This window comes from Leptopilina boulardi, unplaced genomic scaffold (genome assembly GCF_019393585.1).
Source record: "Leptopilina boulardi isolate dan_hultmark-lab unplaced genomic scaffold, ZJU_Lbou_2.1 LbouV2_310, whole genome shotgun sequence".
In the NCBI taxonomy this organism is placed as follows: Eukaryota; Metazoa; Arthropoda; class Insecta; order Hymenoptera; family Figitidae; genus Leptopilina; species Leptopilina boulardi.
This window is the reverse complement of record NW_026137875.1, coordinates 4,170,022-4,195,789: the sequence shown is the minus strand read 5'-3', so window position 1 is coordinate 4,195,789 and position 25,768 is coordinate 4,170,022. Positions and strand designations below refer to the sequence as shown.

The 25,768-nt window shown below is 27.8% G+C and overlaps 2 protein-coding genes across 3 annotated transcripts in view; one reads left to right on the top strand and one right to left on the bottom strand.

Moving 5' to 3' along the window:
- LOC127283685 (complexin) overlaps window positions 1–25,768 on the top strand; it is a 583,758-nt gene that overhangs the window by 21,103 nt on the left and 536,887 nt on the right. Inside the window, exon 2 of one of the 2 annotated variants that reach the window (XM_051308705.1) lies at window positions 11,123–11,208. The gene's annotated coding sequence lies outside the window, so the exon portion shown is untranslated. Of the gene's footprint in view, window positions 1–11,122; window positions 11,209–15,933; window positions 16,222–25,768 lie in introns of those variants that run through there. The other variant, XM_051308704.1, reaches the window with a different exon arrangement.
- Window positions 1,187–6,454, bottom strand: LOC127283643 (uncharacterized). The gene is made up of 2 exons (XM_051308644.1): window positions 6,187–6,454; window positions 1,187–5,313 (listed from the first exon to the last, which is right to left on the bottom strand). The coding sequence occupies exon 2, from the start codon at window positions 5,270–5,272 to the stop codon at window positions 1,907–1,909; it is 3,366 nt and encodes a 1,121-aa protein (XP_051164601.1). The 5' UTR covers window positions 5,273–5,313; window positions 6,187–6,454; the 3' UTR covers window positions 1,187–1,906.

Here is a 25,768-nt window from a genome sequence, read left to right as displayed (position 1 = left end):
GGTGTGACGTTACATAAAGTCACCGGTAGAGAAAGCAGTTAATCCAAATGTATAAAATAAATCACCATTTGAAAGATAATTAAATTACCTCTCAAACCATTGGTCAACCAATAAAATCCATTCAAAATTGTCAGAGTTACAGTCGATCAAATTTCAAATTTGAAGCAAATTTTAATGATTTTTAGATATTCGTCTAAATTTCGCTAATTTTTTCAAAGTCAAAAAATCAAAAAAATGCAGGTTTTAAATTTTTTATTAATAGTATATTTAATTACGAAACTTTTAAGCCTTTATAGACCTCGATCGGATAAAAAATGACAATTCTACACTAGATTAATTGAACAAAGTACTTTTTCACTTTTAGTATATTTTCAAGTGATTTCGATCTATATCAGTTTTGTATAAAACTAAGTTAAGAGAAGCTCACCAACATGAGTACTCAGGGGTTTTCGAGGTCGCTGATTACGAATCTGAGATCAGCTTTTCAAAATTCATAATGGCGGATCCCGTATATTATAATTTTATTTACGTTATCGCGTAGTGACAATATCTATAGTCTGGTTTGATTTTATTTCAAATAGTACTATATTTTATATAATGGAAAATCCCCCACGAAAACTCCCGAGTACTCATAATGGTGTACTTAGCTCTAATTATTAAAATTATGTCCGCCATATTAGATCCGCCATTTTGAATTTTTAAAAACTGACCTCGAATTCGTAATCAGCGACCTCGAAAACCCCTGAGTACTCATTTTGGTGAGCTTCGCTTAACTTAGTTTTATACAAAACTGATATAGATCGAAATCACTTGAAAATATACTAAAGGGGAAAAAGTACTTTGTTCAATTAATCTACTGTAGAAATGTCATTTTTTATCCGATCGAGGACTATAAAGGCATAAAAGTTTCGTAATTAAATATACTATTAATAAAAAATTTAAAACCTGCATTTTTTTGATTTTTGACTTTGAAAAAATTAGCGAAAGTTAGACGAATATCTAAAAATCATTAAAATTTGCTTTAAATTTGAACTTTGATCGACTGTAACTCTGACAATTTTGAATGGATTTTATTGGTTGACCAATGGTTTGAGAGGTAATTTAATTATCTTTCAAATGGTGATTTATTTTATACATTTGGATTAACTGCTTTCTCTACCGGTGACTTTATGTGACGTCACACCTCGAAAATGCATTATTTGCTGTTCTAAAAAAATTGCACGAGGAAAAAAAATTTTAAATATGATTTTCTTACTCAAAAAACACATATTAATCGAAAAAAAAATGTTTTGTTCGAGTGACAATTTCACTGTAAACCTGTGTAATAGAATCGGAATCGAAGAACATTTTAATTATAGATGATGCTTTTCATTTTTTAGCTTCTTGGTAATGATTTATTATTGCTTCATTTTTGCTTTTTGATCTCTTTCTCTTCACCTTATTTTTTTAATTAATTTAAATTTTTTTAATCTTATGGTGTCAAACGTTCATAAAAAACCTTCATGAAGATTTTTTCGCTCAGCGCCGACATTTGTTTTTCACAAGACCAAAAATATTAAATTATATTTTTAAAAAGATTTTTGGTCTAAATAATGCTTTGAGAAATATTTTTCAAAGTATTATGTGGACCCAAAACTTTTTTAAAAATAATTTGATATTTTTGGTCCCGTGAAAAATAATTTTCGACGCCGACTTCATGGAGGTAATATAAAAAAGGATATTTCTATACAAGGTTTTCTGCACAAGGAATAAAACTAAGACTTTTAAATTAGTTAAATTGTGACTGAATATAAAGTCAATATATATGAACTTTTTTAATTTTTTGATCATATGCGTTTAATATATATTATATTGAATATAAGTTAATAAATTAACTTTTAAATTCTAGAAGTTCATAATACAATTTTTAAAAGGTGATACGTGAAATTTTATTCATAATTTTCTTATACCATTCGTATTTATCATTTAAAGTATTTTCATACTTTAGCTTCACATATAAAACCTTGCCCAATACTTCTAATCCTTCGATGACCTTTAAAACACGTTCTTCTAAATGAAACTTGCTTCCAGGTAAAAGAATTACACTCTTCTCTTTTTTGTTGTAAAATTCTTCTATTTTTGCCCTTAGATATGGCCCAGTAAATTCCATTTCATAAAAAATATTTACATATCCAGCTGCAGGATAACCAGCAAATCTAATAGCTGATTCTATACTAGTATAAGCTTGTGTAAATTTTTGCAGAGTAATGTATTCTTCACGAGTTGCAGTTCTAAGAAATGGAATGGGTTTAGAATCAACTATAAATAATTTTAATTCAAAATCTTTCTTCAAATTGTCAGACTGTCTTATAGCTAATTTATATAAAGCAAGTTTCATTAGTTTTGCTTCATGGGTATCTCCAGTTATTCTTGTATATCCTGTTGTCACATAATTTCGTATTGCATAATAATCATGAAATGTGACAGAATACCTTGCGTCCTGTTCATTGTAATTTTTAACTATATTTTTTAACGATGTATTTTCTTCAATCCTACGTCTTTCTGCTTTCGAGTAAAAAGAACTGATTCTAAATTCTGCATCATATTCTCTTATATCATGTCCTTCAAAATGTGATTGATATCTTAATTCACTTAAAATATTAGAATTGTCTATTATATAGTTTTGACTCCATGTAGGTTCTTCAAATAAAGTGTTTTTAAACAAATCATTGATAAATTTATTTAGAGTTGTACTATTTGGAAATGTGTATTTTTCAAACATATTGCGTATCTGTTTCTCAGAAAAATTTGTATTGTTCTTGATAAACTGTACGGCTCTTTCTTCGTAGTCAGATTTTTCAATGAAACGTCCTCGCCTTCGGCAATAGTTAAAAGGTTTCCACATTTTAAAATAATTCATATCATTACACTTCTCATCATAATCATCAGCTTCAATTGATATTCCAATAAATGAAACTTTAGTAGGGTACCTTTGAAGTTGGTTATTAATTTCATACATCATATGCTTAGGTTCAGATTTAAAAGTTACGTTATTGAAAGTAACATATATTTTCACTTCTTTTTCCGAGCTTCTGATTTGTGAAACTAATATCTGATTTTTAAATTCATAATCAGTTCTTAACTGTGCAGTTTTTGACATATTGTCAGATACGAAGATAAACTTATAACCATAACCAGTATCAGTTCGATTATTTAAAGTATTTACAAAAATTAATCGACTATTATTTTCATCTATAGTGCCAATGCTATTGTAAAAGTTGGATTTTAAAGTTGATATTTTAGAGAGACTTCCAATGACTGATGTAAAACTGAAATCGGTCTTTTCTTTTAAAGAATTTATTAATTCTTTAAGTACACTTATCTTGTCTTTAGTTGTAAATGTTAGCAAAAATGCTGGATCTTTTATGTGTAAACAAATATCATCAAATATTTTATCTCTATTCAATGCGTTTGTTATTGAGAATTTATAATTTTGTTCTACTCTTACAATTTCATTCACTGTTTCATTACTTGCAATTTTTAAAAATAATGATGTCATTTTCGTCCCTAATGATGACAAAAAAGACCGTGAATTATTGCTTATTGTTTTTAAAGTTATGTATTTTGGGTATTTATAAAATAATGTTATAATACGTGTTGCACAAATTTTCTCGTAATTAATCCTACACGTATCTGATGAACAAGGATAGTATGGCACTAATGATAAACCAAATTCTTTCCACCAATCACTTTTTAGTTGCTCATTTTTTTCTTTACAATTGTCGAAAATTCGTAACTGAGACTCAAATCGTGATTTTTTATACTTTACTAAGTTTTGAATAAATACATTAACATTCTCGTCAGTTCTTTTAAGAATTTTAGATGTTGCTACACTGAATAATTTTTCAAAATATAATCTGTCTTCTGTAAAAATTTGTGTATTAGCGTAATTAGTTAATATAGCACTATAATTTTCTCGTTTTAAAATATAGTAATCAAACCTTCTGCCAGTAGGAAAAAAAACTTCCAAAACATCATAAGCTAAATGTTCTGATTCAGCAAAAACGCCATGTGTTATATTGTTAGGAATAAGTAATTTTATAATAACTTGCATACTGTCAAGTTTGTCTATCAGAGCTTTTGGAAACGCATCTTGGACTATTTGAAAATCATATATTTCATATAATTCGTTGATGTTATAATTTGTGTTCCAAAAATATTCTGTTAGATTGACATTTTTACATCGAATTGTTTCTGAATAATTGGAATGAAGAGAAAGTGTAAAATTTCTTTCATTCTCGTCTAAATCTGCACAATATAGTTCCATAAAAGTTTCAGTTAATGCGGTAATACTTTGAAATCTAGAAAGTGCCTTGTGCATTTTTATCATGATGTCATTTTTTAACGTAGCATTTATATCATTAAAAGCTTTAGCTGTATATTGAAACAAACTGTTATAAGCTGCTTGCCAGAAATCTGGATCGGAAATTATATTTGCCATGTTTTCATAGGTATATAAATATTTTGAATTGAAAATAAAATGCGTAAGAGCTGGAAGAGCAAAAGCTTTCATCATATCGAAATTCTGCTCCTCAATTAGAATTAATGTTTCCATTACATGACCAATCACTAAGTATTCGTCAAATAAATTATCCTCAGTTAGATTTGCAAAATTTTCTTTAAAATCAATATAATTATGATTATTTATTCTACCAGCTCGGAGAAACATTGAACCAGCTTGTGCATAAATATAATCAAGGGACAATAAACTAAGATTAGCTTTTGGCAGAGGAAACATAGGTAATATTATGTCATAGTATATTCTATCCACTGATAAAGGACTGAGAATCGATCTGTCTCCATATTCGTTTTCATAAGAAGTATTTCCAAGATTTATTTTTATTATATTCAGCACTTCTTCTATTTGTAAAGTTTCTGCTTTACAAAAAATATCTGCCAAGAAACCATAAATACTACCATACTTGTCAAATACTATAGAGCTAATAATGTACTCGAACATCGCATTAACAAAAGTGATATCAACGTGTTCTTCTTTTTTTGCTCCATACAGATCGCTCCCTTCTAACAAGTTTCTAATTAATGCAACTTTCTCAGGTTGATTATTTTCATAATATTGAATATATTCATAAAGTGCATTGACAATTGGTATTGGTTTATTTTGATCGATTTCTGCTAGGTATAGTTCAGTGAATAAAAAATCACTCAATATATTTAAATAAGTATAAATTGGTATAAGCGTTATCGTTTCTAGTGGATTTTTAAATGTGTCCATTCTTGACAGTTGAGTTTTGATAGTAGTGGCAAAATAATAACCTGGAAAATAATTTATTTAGTTGTGGAATAATAATTTCTCAATATATGATTATTAGTATATTTAAATTCCCATTAATTTTACTGTAATCCCTCTTTTTTAAAGAGCTGTGTTCACCTGACAGAACCAAATCACACTGACTATCGGATATTCTAGAACTACCTTAGAAATTGATTAAAAATCACAGTAAAAACAAAGTCTTAAACTGTTTACACCTTAAATTAAGCCCATATATTTTGCATAAGTCTGTCCTTTTTTAATTGGTCTGACTCCGATTACACCTTAAATTTAGCCTCAAAAATAGGCTGAAATCAAGATTTCTTTTTTAGTGTGATGAATTCATCTCAATTTTCTAAACACCATACATTCACAGAAAATTAAAAGGCATTAAAATAAGCTGCAACGCTTATTATTTTAATCCAATTTTGTTTATTTTAATACCAAAATGGATTAAAATAAGCAAAATTGGATTAAAATAATAAGCGTTGCAGCTTATTTTAATGCCTTCTAATTTTCTGTGTTTCAGTTTTTTTAGAATATTTTGCTGGCTATAATTAAATCTGACAGAACCATGCATTTTTAATTAAAAAAAATAAAGAGCCGGAAATTCTGGAATAGAGTATTAAAATTAGTTCTAAATGTGTCTATATCCATACTATGATTTGGTTCTGTCAGGTTCCTTCTTTTTTATAGACTATTATGTGAATGGTTCGAAAATCCACAAGGAGAAAAATGAGTTTGCTATTAAATGGATATAATCCATATAAAAGCAATTGGGATTAGTTAAGGTAACTAAATTTTAACTAATGTAGGTAACTATTTTTCTCCGTTTAATATAGAAAAAATGCATAAGAAATGAATTTAAGTTTTCATACCTGCTATTTAATATTATATTGCACTTCACTGTACTGATGAATTTTTTTAAAGAAGTTGAAAATGTTTAAACAAAATTTTTGTTAATCTACATATAAAACATTTTATTATTTGTATTATTCTATTGACACAATTGAAAAAATTAAATTAAATTTTAAGCCGATTCACATAGATAATAGAATCGTAATGTTAAGTATTGTACTCTAATTTTATATTATTCGAAGAAAATTTTGATTGCATTCGATGCTTTTCATTTTTTGGCTACTCGGTAACGATTTATTATTGCTTCCTCGCAGATAAAATATTATAATACTACACATTTTCAAGTTTGATTTTTTACACGTATCTTTTTTTGACCTCAAGTTCTTACAACTATGTAAATGCATTTTTGTTAAAAAAGAGTTATTTTTGAAACTCTTTTATTCTATTATTGATAATTTTTGCTTTAATTCTATCTATAATTATTAATATTTTGAAAATTATAATTCTCAAAAAAAAAAACAGTAATTTTAATATTCGTCAATTGATACAATTATAAACACGTGCGCAGGCACATGTGGTTCTACGATCTTTTTCAAGGTAAAGATAATGACAATATTATCAATATTTTACCATAAGCAAACTAACTCATTAAACATTTTGTTTATTCTACTGTAAAGAAAAGAATGGAATTTATTTTATTCTAGCGCATAATTTAACAATTTAAGCATGCATAAATAAAATAAACATTATATAAAATATTCTTATTAGAAACAACACAAAGTACGATAAATTAACATGGAAAAATATGATAAGAATAAAATATTTTAAAAATATAGTAACAAAATAAGAGATCGAAAAATATAAATATAGAATAGGGTCAGTTGGGGTAAATGGGGACAAGAGGTTTTGGAGCTTAATTTACAGTTTTAAAATGAAGTTCAACGTCAATATTTTAACCTCAGATTACCTGCAAGAGGTTTTGAGTATTGCCAAGCTTTTATATTGACAATTGGCAGCAAGATAAAAAAAGTTATCGCTCAATGCATAAAAACTTGAAAATCAAAGTCAAACTGTTTCAGTATTTTGTCGAGCATTTCAAAGAAAACAGACTTAAAAATCATACCAAATTTTTTTCTTATTCCTTATGACTTCTATAACAGAAATTCACTTGAATTTTTGATTTTTGTCAATTTGGTTAATAATGACAAGCTGTCCCCATTTACCCTGAGTTTTCAAATTTTTGGGGTAAATGGGGACAGTTTGTCATTATTAACCAAATTAACAAAAATCAAAAATTGAAGTGAATTTCTGTTATGGGAGTCATAAGGAATAAGAAAAAAATTTGGTATGATTTTTAAGTCTTTTTTTTCAAATGCGAGACAAAATACTGAAATGAAAAAAAAATAAAAAAATTTCAATTGGTTCAACTATTATATATCTACTACAAATTTTTTTTCAAGTTTTTTCATTCCTTAATACTGTAATATACTTAAGGAAACTTTTTTCTTAAAACTTTCTTAGAAACTATGCTGTCCCCATTTACCCCAAATTTTATGAAATTTTCTAAATTTTGGGGTAAATGGGGACAGTCAGTTTCATGCGTTTAAAGCTTATATAAATTTTTTTCTGCTGCATAAAATTAATCCTGGGAACGTAAATAACAACATAAAAAAATATAAACCCGCAAATATTACCTTTTAAAGGAAGAAACTTACGTAATTTGTGGAAAATAGCGATTTTGTCCCCATTTACCCCAACTGACCCTATATACACTGGAATCTCCAACCATTGCAGCGCGCGAGTCTTATGTGCAATGGATGGAGGTTACCCTTGACATCAAGATTATGTCAAAAAGTAGAAACACTCAGGGCCGTACATATTATATACTTATGTATTGGATATATCTTCGAATAAAAATTGAGATTTATTTAATTCTTTATAAAGTAGAAAAATATAAATATAATTACGTACATTTAAATTATAATAATGCAGTTTGTAATATCGATAACTCCGATCGATTGTTTAAATTAGAAAAAAGGAAAACGAAACTGGGTATAAAAGAACACGTAACTGTGACGTTACTGCTTTTTCTTGACTGACGCCATTTTTTCCCCTCTGTCAGAGATGCAATGGTTGAAGGTTCCAGTGTAGTTTAATTATCTAGGACAACAATCTTAAAGAATTTTTGTTTTTAACGATCCGAATGTTATTACGAATAATTAGATATGTCATTCGAACATTATCATAAATAATTATAATAGTCATGGGAATTTCTCGTCAATTATATTATAAACTGATTTTTTTCTTTATGTAATAAAAAATATATATCTGAATTTCAACTGGAATTTTCAATCGGAATTTTCTGCGAGCACTTTTCCAGAAACTTTTTCACGTGGTGGGTTGGGTGTCCTACGTGGTTATTTTGTAAAAGAAGTGTTCTATTAAACACATGCAAGTTTAGTCTGCATTTCGAGTGTTGTTCTCCTTTGATTTATGTTTTTTTTTTTTACTATAAATAAACGATTTGTGCAATCTTTCTATTTCACTTTTATGTCTCCCAATTTTTATAATGCAATCGACCTTTTGTGAGCTCTCCAGAATGTGTTGAGTGATTACATCAGGATCGCTTCTGTTTTGCCTGTGACCTCTGAGAGTTGTTTTCCACACAATAAAGCTTTGTCGTGAATAATGACAACAAAGCCTGTTTAATTGTTATTTCGTAGAGTCGTAGCTTTTGTCACTTTTACATCTTGTGTTTGTCAATTCCATCAAGGTTACAAATATATGTTAAAAGGGAACTAAAAACCTTAGTGATTGGGAAATTTCTATTCGTTAAAATTTTCTTTTTTATTTTAATTAAATGGCAGATGTGGACATGGATATAATTGTTGTGACGTTATAGTGCAATTGATAGATTACACAAAACAATATAAAATTTAATTTCGGAAATATTGAACATTGTTTCCATTAATTTTTCAATCTTGTAAATAAGGTGTAAAAATAACAGATTGTTAAAAAGTTGATGGAATTCACTTCAAACTTACTCTTTTGGGGGGGGTTTCTGGGCTTGATCTAATTTTTTTTTTAATTTAACATTAGATTTGTAATTAATGACTCCAAATTATGAATTACCTAATATTTGATATAAAGTAACGAAATCCGTGATCTAACTTCTCGAAATATGCGAACTACATTCGCATAATTCTTGATATTATTTCCAGGATTTCGTGAAATATTTTTGAGGAATTCGTGATCTAATTTAAGCAAAATTCACGACCTAGTTTCACGGAATTTATGATGTAATTTCGAGGAATTCCTGATCTAATTAAGCGAAATCCACAACCTAGTTTCTCGGAATCCGTGATTTAATTACGCTAGTTACGCGGAATTCGTGATTAAATTTTGCGATAAACGTTACTTAGTTTCACGAAATTCGTGATTTAATTTAGCGAAATCCGTTACTTGGTTTCACGTAATTCGTGATCTATAATTTCGTGGAATTTGTGATCTAATTTAGCGGAATCCGCGACCTAGTTACGCGGCATTCGTAATAAAATTTTGCGAAATCGGTGATATGGTTTCAAGGAATCCGTGATTTAATTCGCTAATCCGCAACCTACACTGAAAAAAAAGTTCTGGTTAAAGTTACTAGATGCGTTTGGTTAAAAAATTTCTAGTTATTTTAACAAGAAAATATAGTTAAAAAGACTAAACAGTTCTAGTTAAATAAGTATGGTTAAATTATTCTGGTTAAAATAATTCTGGTTAAAAACGCGCGTTCGCGGACACTGCATAGCGTCTGTTGTTCTTTTTCGAATAGTTTATCGTGCGGATCGCAAGAATGGATGAAAAAGTTAACCAAGCTCTGGAAAATTGGGGTTTGGGAGAATTAAAAGATCTGTTTAAAGGTTGGTTAATTAATTTTATAATATAAGTGAAAAAATTGTTGACGAACGGCAAACCCGTTCGTGTGGAAAATAGTTTGAAGGTTATGTTGAAAACGTGCTCGACACGTTTTATCAGAATTTTAGTTCTGAATAATCATATTTAAATAAACATTATTAAGAGAATTGCAGTGTAAAGGTGTTATTGTTTGATTGCATTTATATGTACATAATACAAATTTTTTTAATTCATATTTTATAATATTTTATAATATAATATAATAATAATAAATTTAATTAATTCTCGGATTAACTAGAATTTCTGGTAAGATCAACCAGAAATTTTTTTACCAAAAATTTTTAACTAGAAAAATTCTAGTAAGATTAACTTGAAATTCTGGTAAAATTAACCAGAATTTTAACCAGAACTTTTTAACCAAATTTGCTAGTACTTTTAACCAGAAAAAGTAGTAAGGGTATATATAACTTTTTATTCTGGTTAGATTAACCAGAATTCTGGTTATTTTAACCAGACTTTTTTTTCAGTGTAGTTACGCGGAATTCGTGATTTAATTTAGCGAAACCCTTGACCTTATTCTGTGGAATTCGTGATATATAATTTTGTGAAATCCGCGACCTAGTTTCGGTAATTATTGATGTAATTTCAAGGATTTTGTGACACATTTTCGAGAAATTCGTGATTTAATTTTTCTAAATCCGTTATGTAGTTTCGCGGAATTCGTGATCTACTTTAGTAGAATCTGCGACCTAGTTTCACGGAATTCATTATCTAATTTCACGAAATCCGTTATGTAATTTCGCGGAATTCGTGATCTAATTTCGTAATATTCGTTTCTTTTTTTAAGGAATTTGTGATCAAATTTCGCGAAATCAGTGACCTATTTTTGCGGAAGAAAGTTACAAGGTTACCGCAAAATTTTTTGCGAAAAAACTACTTTATAATATTAATCGAACCAAAAATTAGTTTATTATTATTATTTTTTTATTTATTGATTTTAAAAATTAAATTGCATAATTTAGTTACATAATAAATTTTTTACTTTCTTTACAGAAGTGCAAGCAAGAGGAAGGGTTCTTTGAAAGTCGTCCAGAAAAGGTTATATAGCCATTGTTCTGACTTTAGGATATAACTTATCGGTGAGTCGTTTTTTATTTAATCCTTTCTCTGTTTGATTTAGTCCTTGAGTCTATTTTATTTACCAAAAATCAATTGCAATATAGCAAGTTGTGTATCAATTATCCAGAAAGAAACAGTTTTCTGACAAACTTAAAAGTTACCACTCGATGCGAGTTCAGCAATCAAATCTATCGGAAAAATGTTTATTTTATTGCACGAGGTGCACACGATAAATTGTGTAATAATAATTGTTTTTATAAACTCAGTTTTTGTCTTTTTAATAACAATAATTTAAATTAATTTTGTACACGGAAAACAAATGTTTGCTGGCCAAAATTAGATATCTTATCTAAAAAGTTTGAAAAGAAATTAAAAAATATTGGTCGGTCAGGAGTTAAAAATTTTGTTCTCTGGTACATAAATATTCAAAGTTACTGCTAATCAGTCGCCACTCTATTAATGGAATCCATAAGTTTGCACTTATAGACAGTAAACTTTTGTTGTGAAGTTTAGACATAAATTATATTTAAAACTTTATTAATTACTAGAATCTAAATTAATGAATTTAGCGGATTTGTTAAAAAATTTATTCATTCAAATTTGTAAACTATAAATATGTAAGTATTACATTTTAAGAGATGTTGACAAAATATATATTAAGTTTATGTAGGTCGTTTTGAATGTAAGTGACAATTTAACCGATAAACCTAACATATAAAATATATTTATTATTATTCGCATCATACAAAAAATATGTTTAATATAAGATTTATATCTTACTTGGTGCAGCAAGAAAGTTATATTAACCTTATAATAAACATATTTTTTTGAATGTGAATAATATTAAATAAATAATTGTGGCTGTATGAATTACCTATTTTATTAGTAAGGTTAACTAACTAAATGTTATCTGTTACAATATTTATTAGTTATTGGTACTAACTAAAATAAGTTCTACTTACTAATAAAATGATAACGACAAATATTTATCTTTTTACTATTATAAATGGTATTCCTGACTATCGAATTAGCATAGCAGTATAGTTTACTAACCAAAATGGTATTCGTAACCATTTTATTCGTTGCCTCAACTACTTTGTCTTCTCAGTGCATGCGAGATTTTTCAAAATTATTCTTAAATGTTTTATATACTACATTTGTAATTCTATTATGAAAAGGTCATAGCAAAGCGTTACATGCGTAACTGGTACTTCAATTTAAAATTTATATTTATCGATCTAATGTTTTTTATACCTATATATTAAAGAATTAAAACCTGCATTTTATTCTGTAACGCTCTTTTATTTAAAAAAAAAAACGAAAATAGCAACGAAAATTATTAACGAGAAAAAATATAAAAACTAAAGAGTCATATGTCTTGTTGTTATCGGTCACCACCGAACCAGGAGCATCGATTTTCTTTTTTGTGATTTTTAACATGAATATTTAAGAAGTTTATTTTAAATACAGTGAAATTCAATTAGTACTTTATTTCTGGATACTTTTAAAAATCCAAGGTAAAATTTGATTTATTTCTTCAATTTAAAAAGTTTCTCGTCTCGACTTTGGTATAGACAAATTTATTTGGAGAATTTTTTTTTAATAATTTATTTTTTTAAATGGGTGATTTGCAAATAATAACTGTCAAATTACATGTCTCAAATGATAAATTACTAATAGAAATATTTTTTGTGTCGATTAGCTTAAAAAATCACCTATATTAATAATAATTGCAGTCTATTTTCGAAGTTATGTATATTGTTCAGATGATAATGTAATTATTTTTCTAGTTAAAATTGAAAAGAAAGGCTAAATTTTGAATTGGTGAACGAATTCTTATTAATTTAAATTTAGAGAGTAACACTAATTTTAATCTATTTACGAAATTGTGACTTTTCTACTTAATTTCATTTTTAATTTATACATGAGGGGTTCCAGGCTAATCCAATACATTATTGACTATTTGACATTTCAAAAAAATGACTTCCTTTTACAAAAATTTTAAGCCTGGTGGCCGTCAAAGGTAAAAATGTTGTTTTTAATTCTTTCATAATTTTTTAAAATTTTCAAAATTTAAAAAAACTTCTTTTATTACCTCCGTTTTTTTGATTGTAGGAAAGTGTAGTCAGGGTTGGACAGTGGTCAGAGTTAAGCCATCGCGTTTATTTTGTTTTATCACACTAGAGCCATCTGTCTTTGTATGTAAGTACTTGTTAGCAATATCAGCGAACTTTTCACATGTGTTGCAGTGAAGTTTGCGAACAATAAAGACGTATTATGAGAGTCAGTGCTATACGCTAAAAAAAACAACTTATTTCTTGTTTCAAAAGAAGCGAAAATCTGAAAATTACACTGTTTAAATTATAACAAAGTATATGTCATTTTGGAGATCGGGAAAACACTTGGACTGTATTTAAAATAATCGGAAACGTTTGTAACTATGTTAACATTATTTTTATTAAACTTATTGAAACGAATTCCGGAATCGTAATTTCAATAATTTTTTGTCTAACTTGACGACGATTCAAGTCTAATTGAACCATAATATATATAAGGTCATTCATTCACTATACAAGAGACAGAGGTCTCCTTCCAAACTATTTTCTTTTGAATATATTAAAGTAATCAAGGTTAAAATGAATACAATGACAAACAAAATCAAAATTAATAATACAAAATAAAATTATAAAATAAAACAAAAGATATAATAATAATTTCTAAACATACACAATAAGGGCTTTTTCTTTCAATTTCGTGGCTCAACCCTGACTACCTGGCTCAAGTCTGACAACTTTTTTTTTAATTGCCTATAACTCGGAAAATTTTGGTCAAATATTTTTACAGTGTTCGGAAAAAATATTGCATTTTAGTCGATTTTTCGAACCAAATGCGATAAATCTCGAAATTCGGCCAACAGGGGAAGTTATAGAGAAAAGTCAAAACTATGTCCAAATATGACTACTCTCCCTTATGTGACGCTCCACGAGAAAAGGCAAAAAATTTTACATTATCTTTGTCATTTTTAGATTGAAAATACAAAAAGAGGATCAACTCTTAATACAAACAATTGATGTTTGTCATCATCAGATCCAAAATATTCAATAGAAACTATTTTTAATTTTACATAATTAAAAATGGACGTTTAATCAAGCAAAAATTATAACTAAATATAACATAAAATTTTTTTTCCTTTAAGTTCCCTTTGCTTGTAGAGTGTCAGATATATAATTTTTTAAATATTGACTTAAGACTGATTTTTCATTGACTTATAAACATTTGGTCCAATATTAAGCCAATGATTAGTCTCGGAAATTTCCCATTGGATAGAAAGCAAAAATTGTTCACTTCCTGCCGGTTGACCCACTCTCCCCTAAACGAAATTCAGCAAAACTTGAATTTTCTTAAATATTTCATTGTTATACATAATAATTTCATTATCACTATATAAATAAAAATATCTACAATTTTTTCCCCTTTTAAACTCATTTTAGTATTGTAGTTCCTCCCCTACACATTGTTCTTTTAATAATTGATCTATTAGATTACAACACTAGTAATTTTAATACCAAATGAAAAAAAAAATGTTTCCCGATTCTACATATTAACTAATTCTTTTTTTTTTCATGCGTACATTTTAAATCAAGGGACAAAATCAAAAAAATCTAACAAAAAACTTCTTAAAACATATTCAAAATATTAATCATCTGTCACCGTTGTAATATTTATTCCATTTCCGATTATTACCTCCATTATAATTTCCATTCATTCAAGAGGAGGTTTTAAATTAACTTTTTTCTCCTCATTCTAAACGCCGTCATGCAACTTCCTAAAAGAAGAAAAAAATCACTTCTCTCTCTCTCTCTCTTTCTCACCATCAGACAAAGCACCCCTTCCGTAACTCTAGTTGAAAATGAACGACCGAAGGAAATTCTTAGGCCAAGAATCAGTATGTTATAGTGACAGTAATTGCGCGAGTTGGCGACACGCGATTCGTTTGCCTAAAATGAGGAAGCAAAGGAAGAAGAAAAAATATTTAGAGGGTGTTGAACATTGCCTCAGAGGGACGGATTGTTGAGGAAGAAAGAGGGGCAGGGGGGGGGTTAGAGAATAGGTACTGATAGAAGTTGAAGAATCAGAATACCGAAGAAAGGGACAGAAATTGTGACGAGGAAAAGATAGAAATTCGTTAGAAAGAAAGCTAACTAAAAAAAGAGAAGGGGGTGGAAAGAAGCGAAAGTTCCTACAGGCAGGTGTAAGAGAGATGAATGATCAGAGGGACAAAAGGTGGATAGTGACAGAAAATAACACAGAGACAGAGCGAGAGAGAGAGAGAGAAGTGGGGAAAGAGAATAGGATGAGAGAGAAAGAGGGAAAGAATGTTTTGTCTATGGAAATGCGTTAGAAGGAGAAAGAGAAGGGGAAAAGGGGGAGGTAATATGCCCCGCCTTCATCGGCGCCAAACGGCTCTGCTCGTTGTGTGGTGGCTTGGCGCTCGGTTTCGCTACTCACACACACAGATTTTCTCTCTCTCTCTCTTTCTCTATCTATCCTTCTCTCTCCCTCTCATTTGAGCAACCGTAGAGCTTTTCCACCCTCGACCTCCTGTGCATCCCCTACTCTCTCTCTCTCTCTCTCTCTTTTTCACTCTGCAAGCTCCACGGTATAACTCCTAACCCCCCGCAATTGAATCGATCGCCCCCACGGCGCCACTGGCGCCTCAGAAACACCGCCAGCGTTCTCCCTCAGTCTGAACTCGGGTTCACTCAGTCCACGACCGTTTGCCACGAGACTTCGAGCTCGCACACTAACACACACGTTCTTTCTCTTCCTTCCTTTTTTTCTCTCTCTCTCTATCTGTCCCTCTGTCTCCGTCGCAGAGCCAACAGACCAGCGGTCAGCCGAGCACAAAGACGCGAGAGAGAGAGAAGATTGACGCAATTTACCAAAAAAAAAAAAAAGGGGAAAAAACAAAATAACGCAGCTTTACCGGTTTTTCGTCACTTTTGACCATTTGTGAGAATCGCACACACCAGGTGAGTGAATGAAAACAAAATGTTTTTTTTTTTTTAAATTGTATTTCATTTAATCTAAGTGAAAATTCAGGGGGTTTGGCCAAGGCCGGGTGGGTTGTTTTCTTCCCTGGCTCTTTTGATATATATATATATATATGTACACAAACGCCACGCGAAGGTTAGTTCCCGCAGGTTTCATCGATCTCGTCGAGTCTCTCCTCACGCTCAGGTGCACCAGCAGTAACGTAGTTTTCACGAGGTCAAAGGTCGCGTGTCATTTGGATTAGACGTATAATTCATTTAGTTTGGATTTTGAGAATGTGACGCCGATGCATTGGCTCACACGCATCGGTACCAACGTGCTTTCCTGGAGTAGGGTGCGTGTGTATATATATGTATATACACACACATATACATATATATGTATATAGATGTGTGTGTATATGTGGGTGACTGAATTGAGTATTCAGCTGGAAAGTCTTGCACGCTTCAATCACCCTACCCTAAAAGAAAATGTGTCACCAAAATATAGGGAAAAGCCGTAGGGAAAAGTTTATTTCTAAATCCTGAAACTGCCAGGCTCTATATACCAAGGAATCATTATTTTTTCGGGGGTTACGTCATTGTGGGGGGGTTGTGCAGATCGTAATCTTTTATTTAGGTTATGTTGTGAAATTTTGTGCCCTGACAAATTATTCTTTTTTTTTAGTTTACTGATTTTTTTTCCCACTTTTTATAGAAATTACACGTTTGATTTTTTTCTTTTTTTTAAATATTTTTTTTTTGTATTTTTGTAATTTTTTTTTTTTGTATCTTTTTGTATTTTTCAAATATTTTTATCGGTATTTAATTTTTTTTTTCAAATTCTGCATTATGGATTTTGTTTTTATTACAATTTTGTTATTTTAGATTTTAATTTTTTTTTTAAATTTTACAAGATTCTAATTTTTTTTTAATTTTGGGACATTTTAATTTTATTTATTTATTTTATAGACCCTTTTATAAAAAAAAAATTTTTTGAATAATTTTTTAGAAAATTATGTGCCTGAATTATTGACGTCGATGAAGTTTACAATGTTGTAAAAATGTGCCTGAATTTTTAAACGTTCAAAAATGAACAAAATTACTTTTTTTGGTCTATAAATATGTTTTTAAAAATTACAGTAGCGAGAAAAAATAAAAAAAGTACATTGAACATTTAATAAATTATTAACTCTTCTCGGATACAGAAAGCAATTTTTATATTTGTAATAATAATTACATATAATAATAATAATAATAATAATTTTATATTTACATTTCAAGTTAAAAAAGTAGTAAACAAATAATTTGTTCATTTGAAAGTTTAGAACTTTAGGTACATTTATAAATAATATTATTATATATTTTGAAGTAAAATAAAAAATACAATTATATTATTATTATGATTAACGATTGGGAAGAAAAACTATTTTCATTTATAAAATAATTAGTTTTTGGCTGAAAAATTTTTATATTAAAAATTATTGTTCAAGAAACGTTGCAATAACTTTTTTTGACAAAAAAAAAAAATAATTTGCATAGAAAGAATAAACGTTGTCAATTTTACCTATGTGAAGTTTTGAACGTTTAATGAACGAAATAATTTCTTTTATTAATAGATTTTTTAAAATTACTACTAAAAAATTATTTTTTGATATAAAAGTCTATATTTTATAATAAAATAATAATAATAATAATAATAATAATAAATAATAATATGTAATGTTCCAAGAGAAAAGGAACCTTACGGTATAGAAATTTGAGGTTATGTTTTTAGTGATAGTTTTACCTTCATAAAAAGTTTCTAATTAATTTGATAAAATCAAAAATAGTTTTTATTGTATTTTTCGAATGTAATTAAGATTTAAATGTAAATATTTTGTATTAGGAGTTGATCCTTTTTGTGTATATTTTCACTTGAGGGTGCTTAGCCCATTAACATAACCTCAAACTGAAATGTTATTTTACACCAAATAAAACTATATAAATAAAATTAATTTTTATCAAATTTTGAAAGATTCAGTTGTACCATTTTTAAAATAAATTAATTTATTTTGCGCAAAAATTTATTGTCAAATAATAATTATTTCACTTTTTACAATTTTTTGTTTAAAGTTGGTTTGATAATTTTTTTTTTAAATTCTGTTCGTTGAATTTTATTATAATTATATTTAGTTCAAAAGTTAATAAACAAATAAAAGTTTTATTTTTTAATATTTTTTCAACAAATCATTATTTAACAAAAAACACAAAATCAGAATTGTAGAGAATCTTTTAAAGAGAAAAATAAGCCATTGTTTATAAAAATTGGAAAAAAATAGAATTTTTCACTAAATTGGAAAAAAACAAAATGTTTATTTATTTAACAATATAGATTAATTCAAAATAAATTTTTTTTTTAATTTTACAACTGAATCTTTTGAAATTGGGTGAAATCAATTTTAAATATATATTTTTAGTTCTTTTAAAAACTATTTTTTAGTTTGAGGTTATGTTAGGTGTCATTCACAAACTACGTCACGCTATTTTATTCCATTTTTGAATTACCCCCTTCCCCACGTCACACACTGTTACATACTTTAGCGCCATTTTTTCTACAGGTCGTCACAAATTGCTTGACCTCCCCCCCCCTCCCCCTTTGAAGTATGACGTAGTTTGTGAACGATCCCTTAATGGGTTAAACCTCCTTAAAAAATCACAAACATAACCTAAAATTTGTTTACTATATAAAGTTTTTTTTCTCGTAGAGCATCACATATATAGTAATACAAAAATAATAAAATAATAATTATAATAATAATAATATATTTTCAAAATTATTTCGTAGAATTTAGATAGAATATTTATGAATTTATCAATTTTGTAGAATTATTTGCTTTTTTGGTAATTTCGAGTTCTGTAATATTGTGTCCTCATATTTTTTTTAGTTGACAATAAAATTATATTTTGGTTTGAGTAACGGTGTTGAAAAATTTCACTTCGTTATTGATGTTTTCCCCGAACGCTTGAGTGCATATATTTTTAAATATTATTTAATGTATATTTGAATTTGGAAAAAAAAATATATTTGAAATTTTGAATTCAGTATATAATTGATGGGAATGTAATATTAAAAATTGAATATAATATTATAGACATAGATACTTTATATATTTAAATATGTATCGAATAAATAAAGAATAGGTTAAGAACTTTAAAATAGAAGAATTAATAAACTTTTTTTTCTTGGTTTTAGTTTAGAACATCATAAATAGTTGAATTGAGTCTCTAAAATAAAATTTTTAATGAGTAAGGGTATTGATTTTAAATTTAAAGCCCTGGGAATTTTATATTTGATCAAATATAAATAAATAAAGAGAAAATGGAAACGAAAATGGATTTTTAGCAAAGAAATAATAATGAAAAAAAACACTTTACCCATTAACGAGAATTTTAATCCAGTATATTTATTTGTTTTATTATTTTTTTTTTTAATTCGTTTTCGATTTTTTTTTTATTTTTTATTATTGTAAATATATTTCTCTATATGGGAAAAAAAAAATTTTTATTATATAATTGAATATGTTAAAATAATTTTTAAAGTATTTCATAAATTTTTGAGTAGATTTTTTTGTTGTTGTAAAACTGTCACTATATATTCATAATATAACTGAGAAGAGTTTTATATATTCGTTATTCAGTCTTTTTCATGGAAATGGAAAAATCAAATTGACTTAACAATAATCCAAACACAAGATTTTTTTGTTATCTTTCATATGCAGGGGTCAGTTAAAGGGGATGTAGTCCAAGTTCGGCAAACAAAGTATATATATATATACTTTCTGCATTCTTTCAACGTCAAAGAAACGAAATGGGCTTTGCTTATTTATTTTTTTTTTTTTAAGTTATATATGTACTAAGTAATATGTTAATGATAAATTTATAATGTATTTTAATCATTTTATGCAATTTAAAGGATTCAAATTATTTTAAAAAAGAACAAGGAATGATAGATAATATCAATTTCGACTTGAATAATGATAATACTAACAATAATATAGTATTATTTTTTTTTATTATTATTATTATTATTATTATTATTATTATTTCTATGTACAGCTTTTAGTAGGTCTTTACATTATTTATAATAGTGTAATTGTAATATAATAATAATATAATAATAATCTAGTTGACTTTGTTTTCTATTTTATATAAAGTGAACTTTAATGTGGAAATAGTTTCCAAAACCCTAGAGTGCTGTCAAAAATTATTAAAATTTCCCTAAAAATTACTCACTTGTTTTTGTTTTTTTTTTAAGTACAACCAGTTTATCTTATAGTTTTTAAACTCGAAATAAATTTTTTTCGTTGTTTTTTGTTCTGAAGTCTTTTTATGGATCGTGAAAATTTAATTTTAAAAATGGAAGACGCAGCACTTTCACTGAACAAAACAGATAAAATGCTTTAGATGAGGAAACATTTTGTAAATTTAAAGATTTCACGTTTAAAATATGAAAATGACAATATAATAAATAAAAAAACAAGTTTATAAGTCCTAAATGCGTCTATACACTTTAAAAAAAAAGAAACGTTATTTGAAATTGATTTCCTGAAATTTGAAAAGTTTCGATTCTGTCAACAGTTTGGAATACATGAATATATTTTGCCACCTAAGCACAATTTATTCATTACTTAAAGAGCCATTAGCACAATGTTAATTAATAGGTACAATATGTATTTAATAGCTACTTGTACAGTAACTTGAACAGTAATTATTTCTTAGCTCCCTAAACTTAGTTAGAAACTTTATCATCCTTATAGTGTAAACATAATGTTAAAACATTAAACTGTATTTATTCAAATAAATACGTATATCTCCTCTGTTGTTTTCGACTTTTTTGTATAAAAAAAAAAAAAAAAAAAAAAAAAAAAAAGATTCAAAAGTTTATTAATTTTTCGAAATTAATGAGAATAATATTTTATTATTTATATTTGAAAAATAGAAAAACGTATGTTTTGTTGATACTTTTTTTGTATATTTGTTAGAACTTTTTTCTATATATAGTCACTGTGTAGTTGAATTATACCGAAACTAGCTGGAAATGTAACGCTACGACCAAATTTATATTTTATTCAAGATTATCAGATACACATTATATAAAACACTTGAAAATAATTTTGAAAAATTCTACACGCATGGGGAATCGAACACACACAGAAAAAAATTTTCTGTAGAATTTACAGAAACTCTTGCGCCATCTAGTGATGTTTTTCCAAATAGAGAAATATGTATTTCTTATAGGTTATATTCTCCTCCGGATACATTAAATTCGCGGAACATTATTGTATAAATTAGTATAAGGGCATATCTCTAGAACTTTTAAACTTTGAGATATTAGAAAAATTAATTTTTTTTTCAGGGCACATTTGTGAAACAAATTTTATTGTCTTCAGTATTGATCAAATACTATAAAAAAATTTGCGTAACTCATTTTTATACATTGTTACGCATTACAGTGGGCCTTATTGCAAAAAACCTGCCCAAAATCTCTAGATGTGTTTAAAACTGACTGAAATTTGTTACTCGCGGATTTTTTTGGTCGCTGATTACAAATGCGACGTTTTGGGTCGCTACCACCTTTAAAACGATTAAATGATACAGTTTCGAAAATTTTATGTCCTATTGCCTATTAAGTCATAAGTAAATGTAGTTTATAACAATTTTTGAATTTTTTAAAATTTTTTTAAAAGATTTTGTTTGCAATTTTGGATCTACCATTTTGAATTTTGAAAAATTTAATTCAGATTCGTAATCAGCGACCCCATAAACCCCCGAGTAACAAATTTTAGGCCAATGGGATCAATTTTGTAAAAAGTCATCCGCCATATTGAATCCGCCATTATGAATTTTGTAAAACTAAGTTCAGATTCGTAGTCAGCGACGCAAAAAACCCCCGAGTAACGAATTTCAGGCCAATTGGATCAATTTTTTTAAAAGTCATCCGCCATATTGGATCCGCCATTTTGAATTTTGAAAAACAAAGTTCAGATGCATAATCAGCGACCCCAAAAACCCCCGAGTAACAAATTTGAGGCCAATGGGATCACTTTTTTAAAAAGTCGTCCGCCATATTAGATTCGCCATTTTGAATTTTAGAAAATTTAAAATTTAGATTAGTAGTCGCAGCGACCCTAAAAACCTTCGAGTGAGAAATATCAGCCAGATTTAAACACATCTATTAGTTAATACTTACTTTTCTTCACAAACTATGCGTCGGACAGTTTAGGTTTATATTCATTATTAATTATACAGTTTTAATGAAGTGTGCAAAGGTTAACTATTTTTCTGTATACTTTTATAATGCATGAGAAGAGATTACAATGAGTTGGGAGCATTTAGAAGCAAAATTCAACATGTGCTTTTTAAATATGTAGTTTTTTGATTTGAGTTACGTTTTAAAATTTAACGTTTGAAGTCATTGCATTCTTTGTGTAAAGGAGGCACACAGTCCTGTATTGGTTCAAATTACTTCTTATTAGGTAGATAATATAATCCCGTTGTGCCGTTACTCAAAAACCTTCGTTAAAAAAGTTATATCAGTTTAACTGCTAACTTGTAGAAATTTTGAAAAAGTTGTCTCGCAAGTTTGAAGCTACATAGTTTTTATTCAATTTGAGGCACATCATTGTTTCATGGATTTATTAGTTCTTTACACTCCCACCTACTTCTATTGCAAGCCACAAGACACACAATGTTTCGTTAAAATAGTTACAGTCTATAAACTAAAAAAAACAGTCAATATCACACACTAGAAACTGTCGATTTCACCACTTTAACTTACGTTCGTCATTTCCTACATAATTAAAAAAATTATATAACGCATGATACATTTAAAAAGCCCTATAATTGGTCAAATTATGGTATTGAAAAATTATTAAAAAAATTCTTAAGGTATCATAATGAGCGATAACATAAAGTTTAAAATTTCTAGAGATATGCCCATAACTTCTATGTAAATAAATTCATCCTTCAATAATTTTCTAACAAAAAAAATGAGGAGCAAGTTTTCAAAACTTATGATAAATCCACTTTTTCTTATGTCGAGAAATTGAAACAAACGACTTTTCTCACTTAATCACTAGAGTTAATTTTAAAATAAAAAATTTTTAATAATTTATTTCTATAATAATGTTTATATACTTAAGACGTTTCCTTTTTAATTAAACTTTCTTGCCGACACTATGATAATAATAAAAACACTAAATTCGCCTTAACCTCTCGCACTCAATCGTACTCAGTCTTAGTCGAATCACTGCATTGTTTTCGCGCATGCGTTAAATCCTTGCAGAAAATATCTGTAGAATTAACAGATTTAGGAACATGTAAAATCTCTAAATCGACGTTAAAGAATTACCAGAAAATTTTTTTCCGTGCAGGACCCTACACTGTAAAACGAAAGGTATTAATTTAATACCAACTTAAGGTACTAATTTGTTTTTTGGTTTTATTTTAATACCTAAAATCGGTACTATTTTAGTACCTTCTTTTTACAGTGTAGGGACGCAAGCCGTGTACTCTGACCACACATCAACTTTGATTTAAAACGTTGTGTAAAGATTTCTTTTTAACTGTCGATAATTTTTTTTTTCAAAAAGTAAATTTAAAAACTTCATTTTCATTTTTAAACTTTTTGAATATAGTGTGAACACTCTATATGGGGTTTAAACTGCTATAGAGATTCCCTTTAATTGTTAATATAATTTTCTTATATTATTAAATTGTTTTCAAACAGGAATAACTGAGGAGGTCCTAACCATAACCCTATTTTAAATAAAAAATAATTATTTAACCAAAGATTTGAACTTAATATAAATTTTCCCCAAAAAAATGTATAACCCCAAGTAGAAATGTGCCACTGGCATAGTACTGACCCAACTCTGCCAGTCAGTATAACGGTACTGACTGCCGTACTGGGCCAGTAGTGGACCAACCCTGGCTGGTAACGCTGTCCAGTACTGATTTTGTCCCGCTCACCAGTACTAACGTAGTACTAGAATAATACTGGCATAATACTGGCAAAGTACTCATCCGGACTTAAAATCTCACTTTTTTACAAAATGCTAAAACACGCTTTCCAATGCAAATTTCATCCTTATTAGCTTATTACTCCCATTTTTACCACGAACAGGTAATGTGAAGCCAATAATAGTTAATGTTATTTAGAATATATAAAATATTATTAACAATAAATAATTAAAATAATAATTATCATTTATATTAATTAAATTATTTTATTTTTAATAAATTATTTTACAAAAAATAATTTGTGTTGTAAATTTTTTTATTTTTTTAAATTCATAATATTTAATTATTTTTACTTTGCACTTATACTTAATTTAATAATTATTTAATAATTGATATTACACATGAACAAATATTGTACTTATAACACTTAAAACTAAGAACGAAAAATCTCGCACGCATGGGGGATCGAACCCTAAACCCTTAGAACGCAAGTCAGATACGCATACCGCACAGCCGCGCTGGCTTGAAGTGCTGACTTGAAGTAGTTCACCTAATACAAAAGTTTTGATTTCAAAGTTTGTATTATCTATTGATCACGAAAATAAAATGAATTTATTCTTAAATTTTTTAAACTCACAAAATTTTTTCAATTTTTACAAAGATTTAATGAAATAAAACTTGATATCAATTTCAGTTAAATATTTTTAATAAATTATTTTTACCGTAAATAATATTAAAACAGACAAAAATGATTGATGAATTACATAATTAAAAATAAGTTAATAAAAGACGACTGTAAAATATGAATGGTGAAAAATTTTTTAAATTTAATATTTAATTATTAATAATATTTAAAAATTACAGTGAAAAAATTACATTTGCTTTATTTTTAAAACTATTAGAAAAAAATTGTCAACTTAATGTTATTGTATGCATGATAAATAACTTAATGCACATATTTCAATGAGTACTAAAATAACTAAAAAAACATAAATATATTTTATATAGGTATATAATAATACATTACAATTACATCCAAAATTTTGAGGGAAAGTATTCGAAAGAAATTAATATACATTTTTTTAAATGAAAAATCATCGTTTTCTACCTATTGGAATAATTTAAAGACTTTTTCATTTAATGTTTTTTATCACCGACATAGTACTGATTCGGTGTGAATGACAGTGTACTGCCAGTACTGGTTTTAATATTTTTTTACCTCCGACATAGTACTGATTCGGTGTATTAGTCAGTACACTGCCAGTACTGAAAGTCAATACCGACAGCCAGTATTGGATCAGTACCATGCCGGTGTTTAATTACGGCGAGCTACGGATATTTCTACTTGGGACTAAATCTACTAAAATTGTTTGAAATTAATTTCTATTTGATTTTTATTTGCGTTAAAAACCATTATTCAGTTTTAAGGTTATGTTAGGCTTCTCCTTATTATAAATATATATATATGAATGTGGATTTTGCCAAAGACCTATAGGAATTATTTCAACAGTTAAACAGGATATTTACTGTACAGTTACTATTT

What these genes read in the sequence shown, in the direction of transcription:
- LOC127283643 (XM_051308644.1), bottom strand. Translation starts at nt 5,272, where the DNA reads ATGGACACATTTAAAAATCCACTAGAAACGATAACGCTTATACCAATT.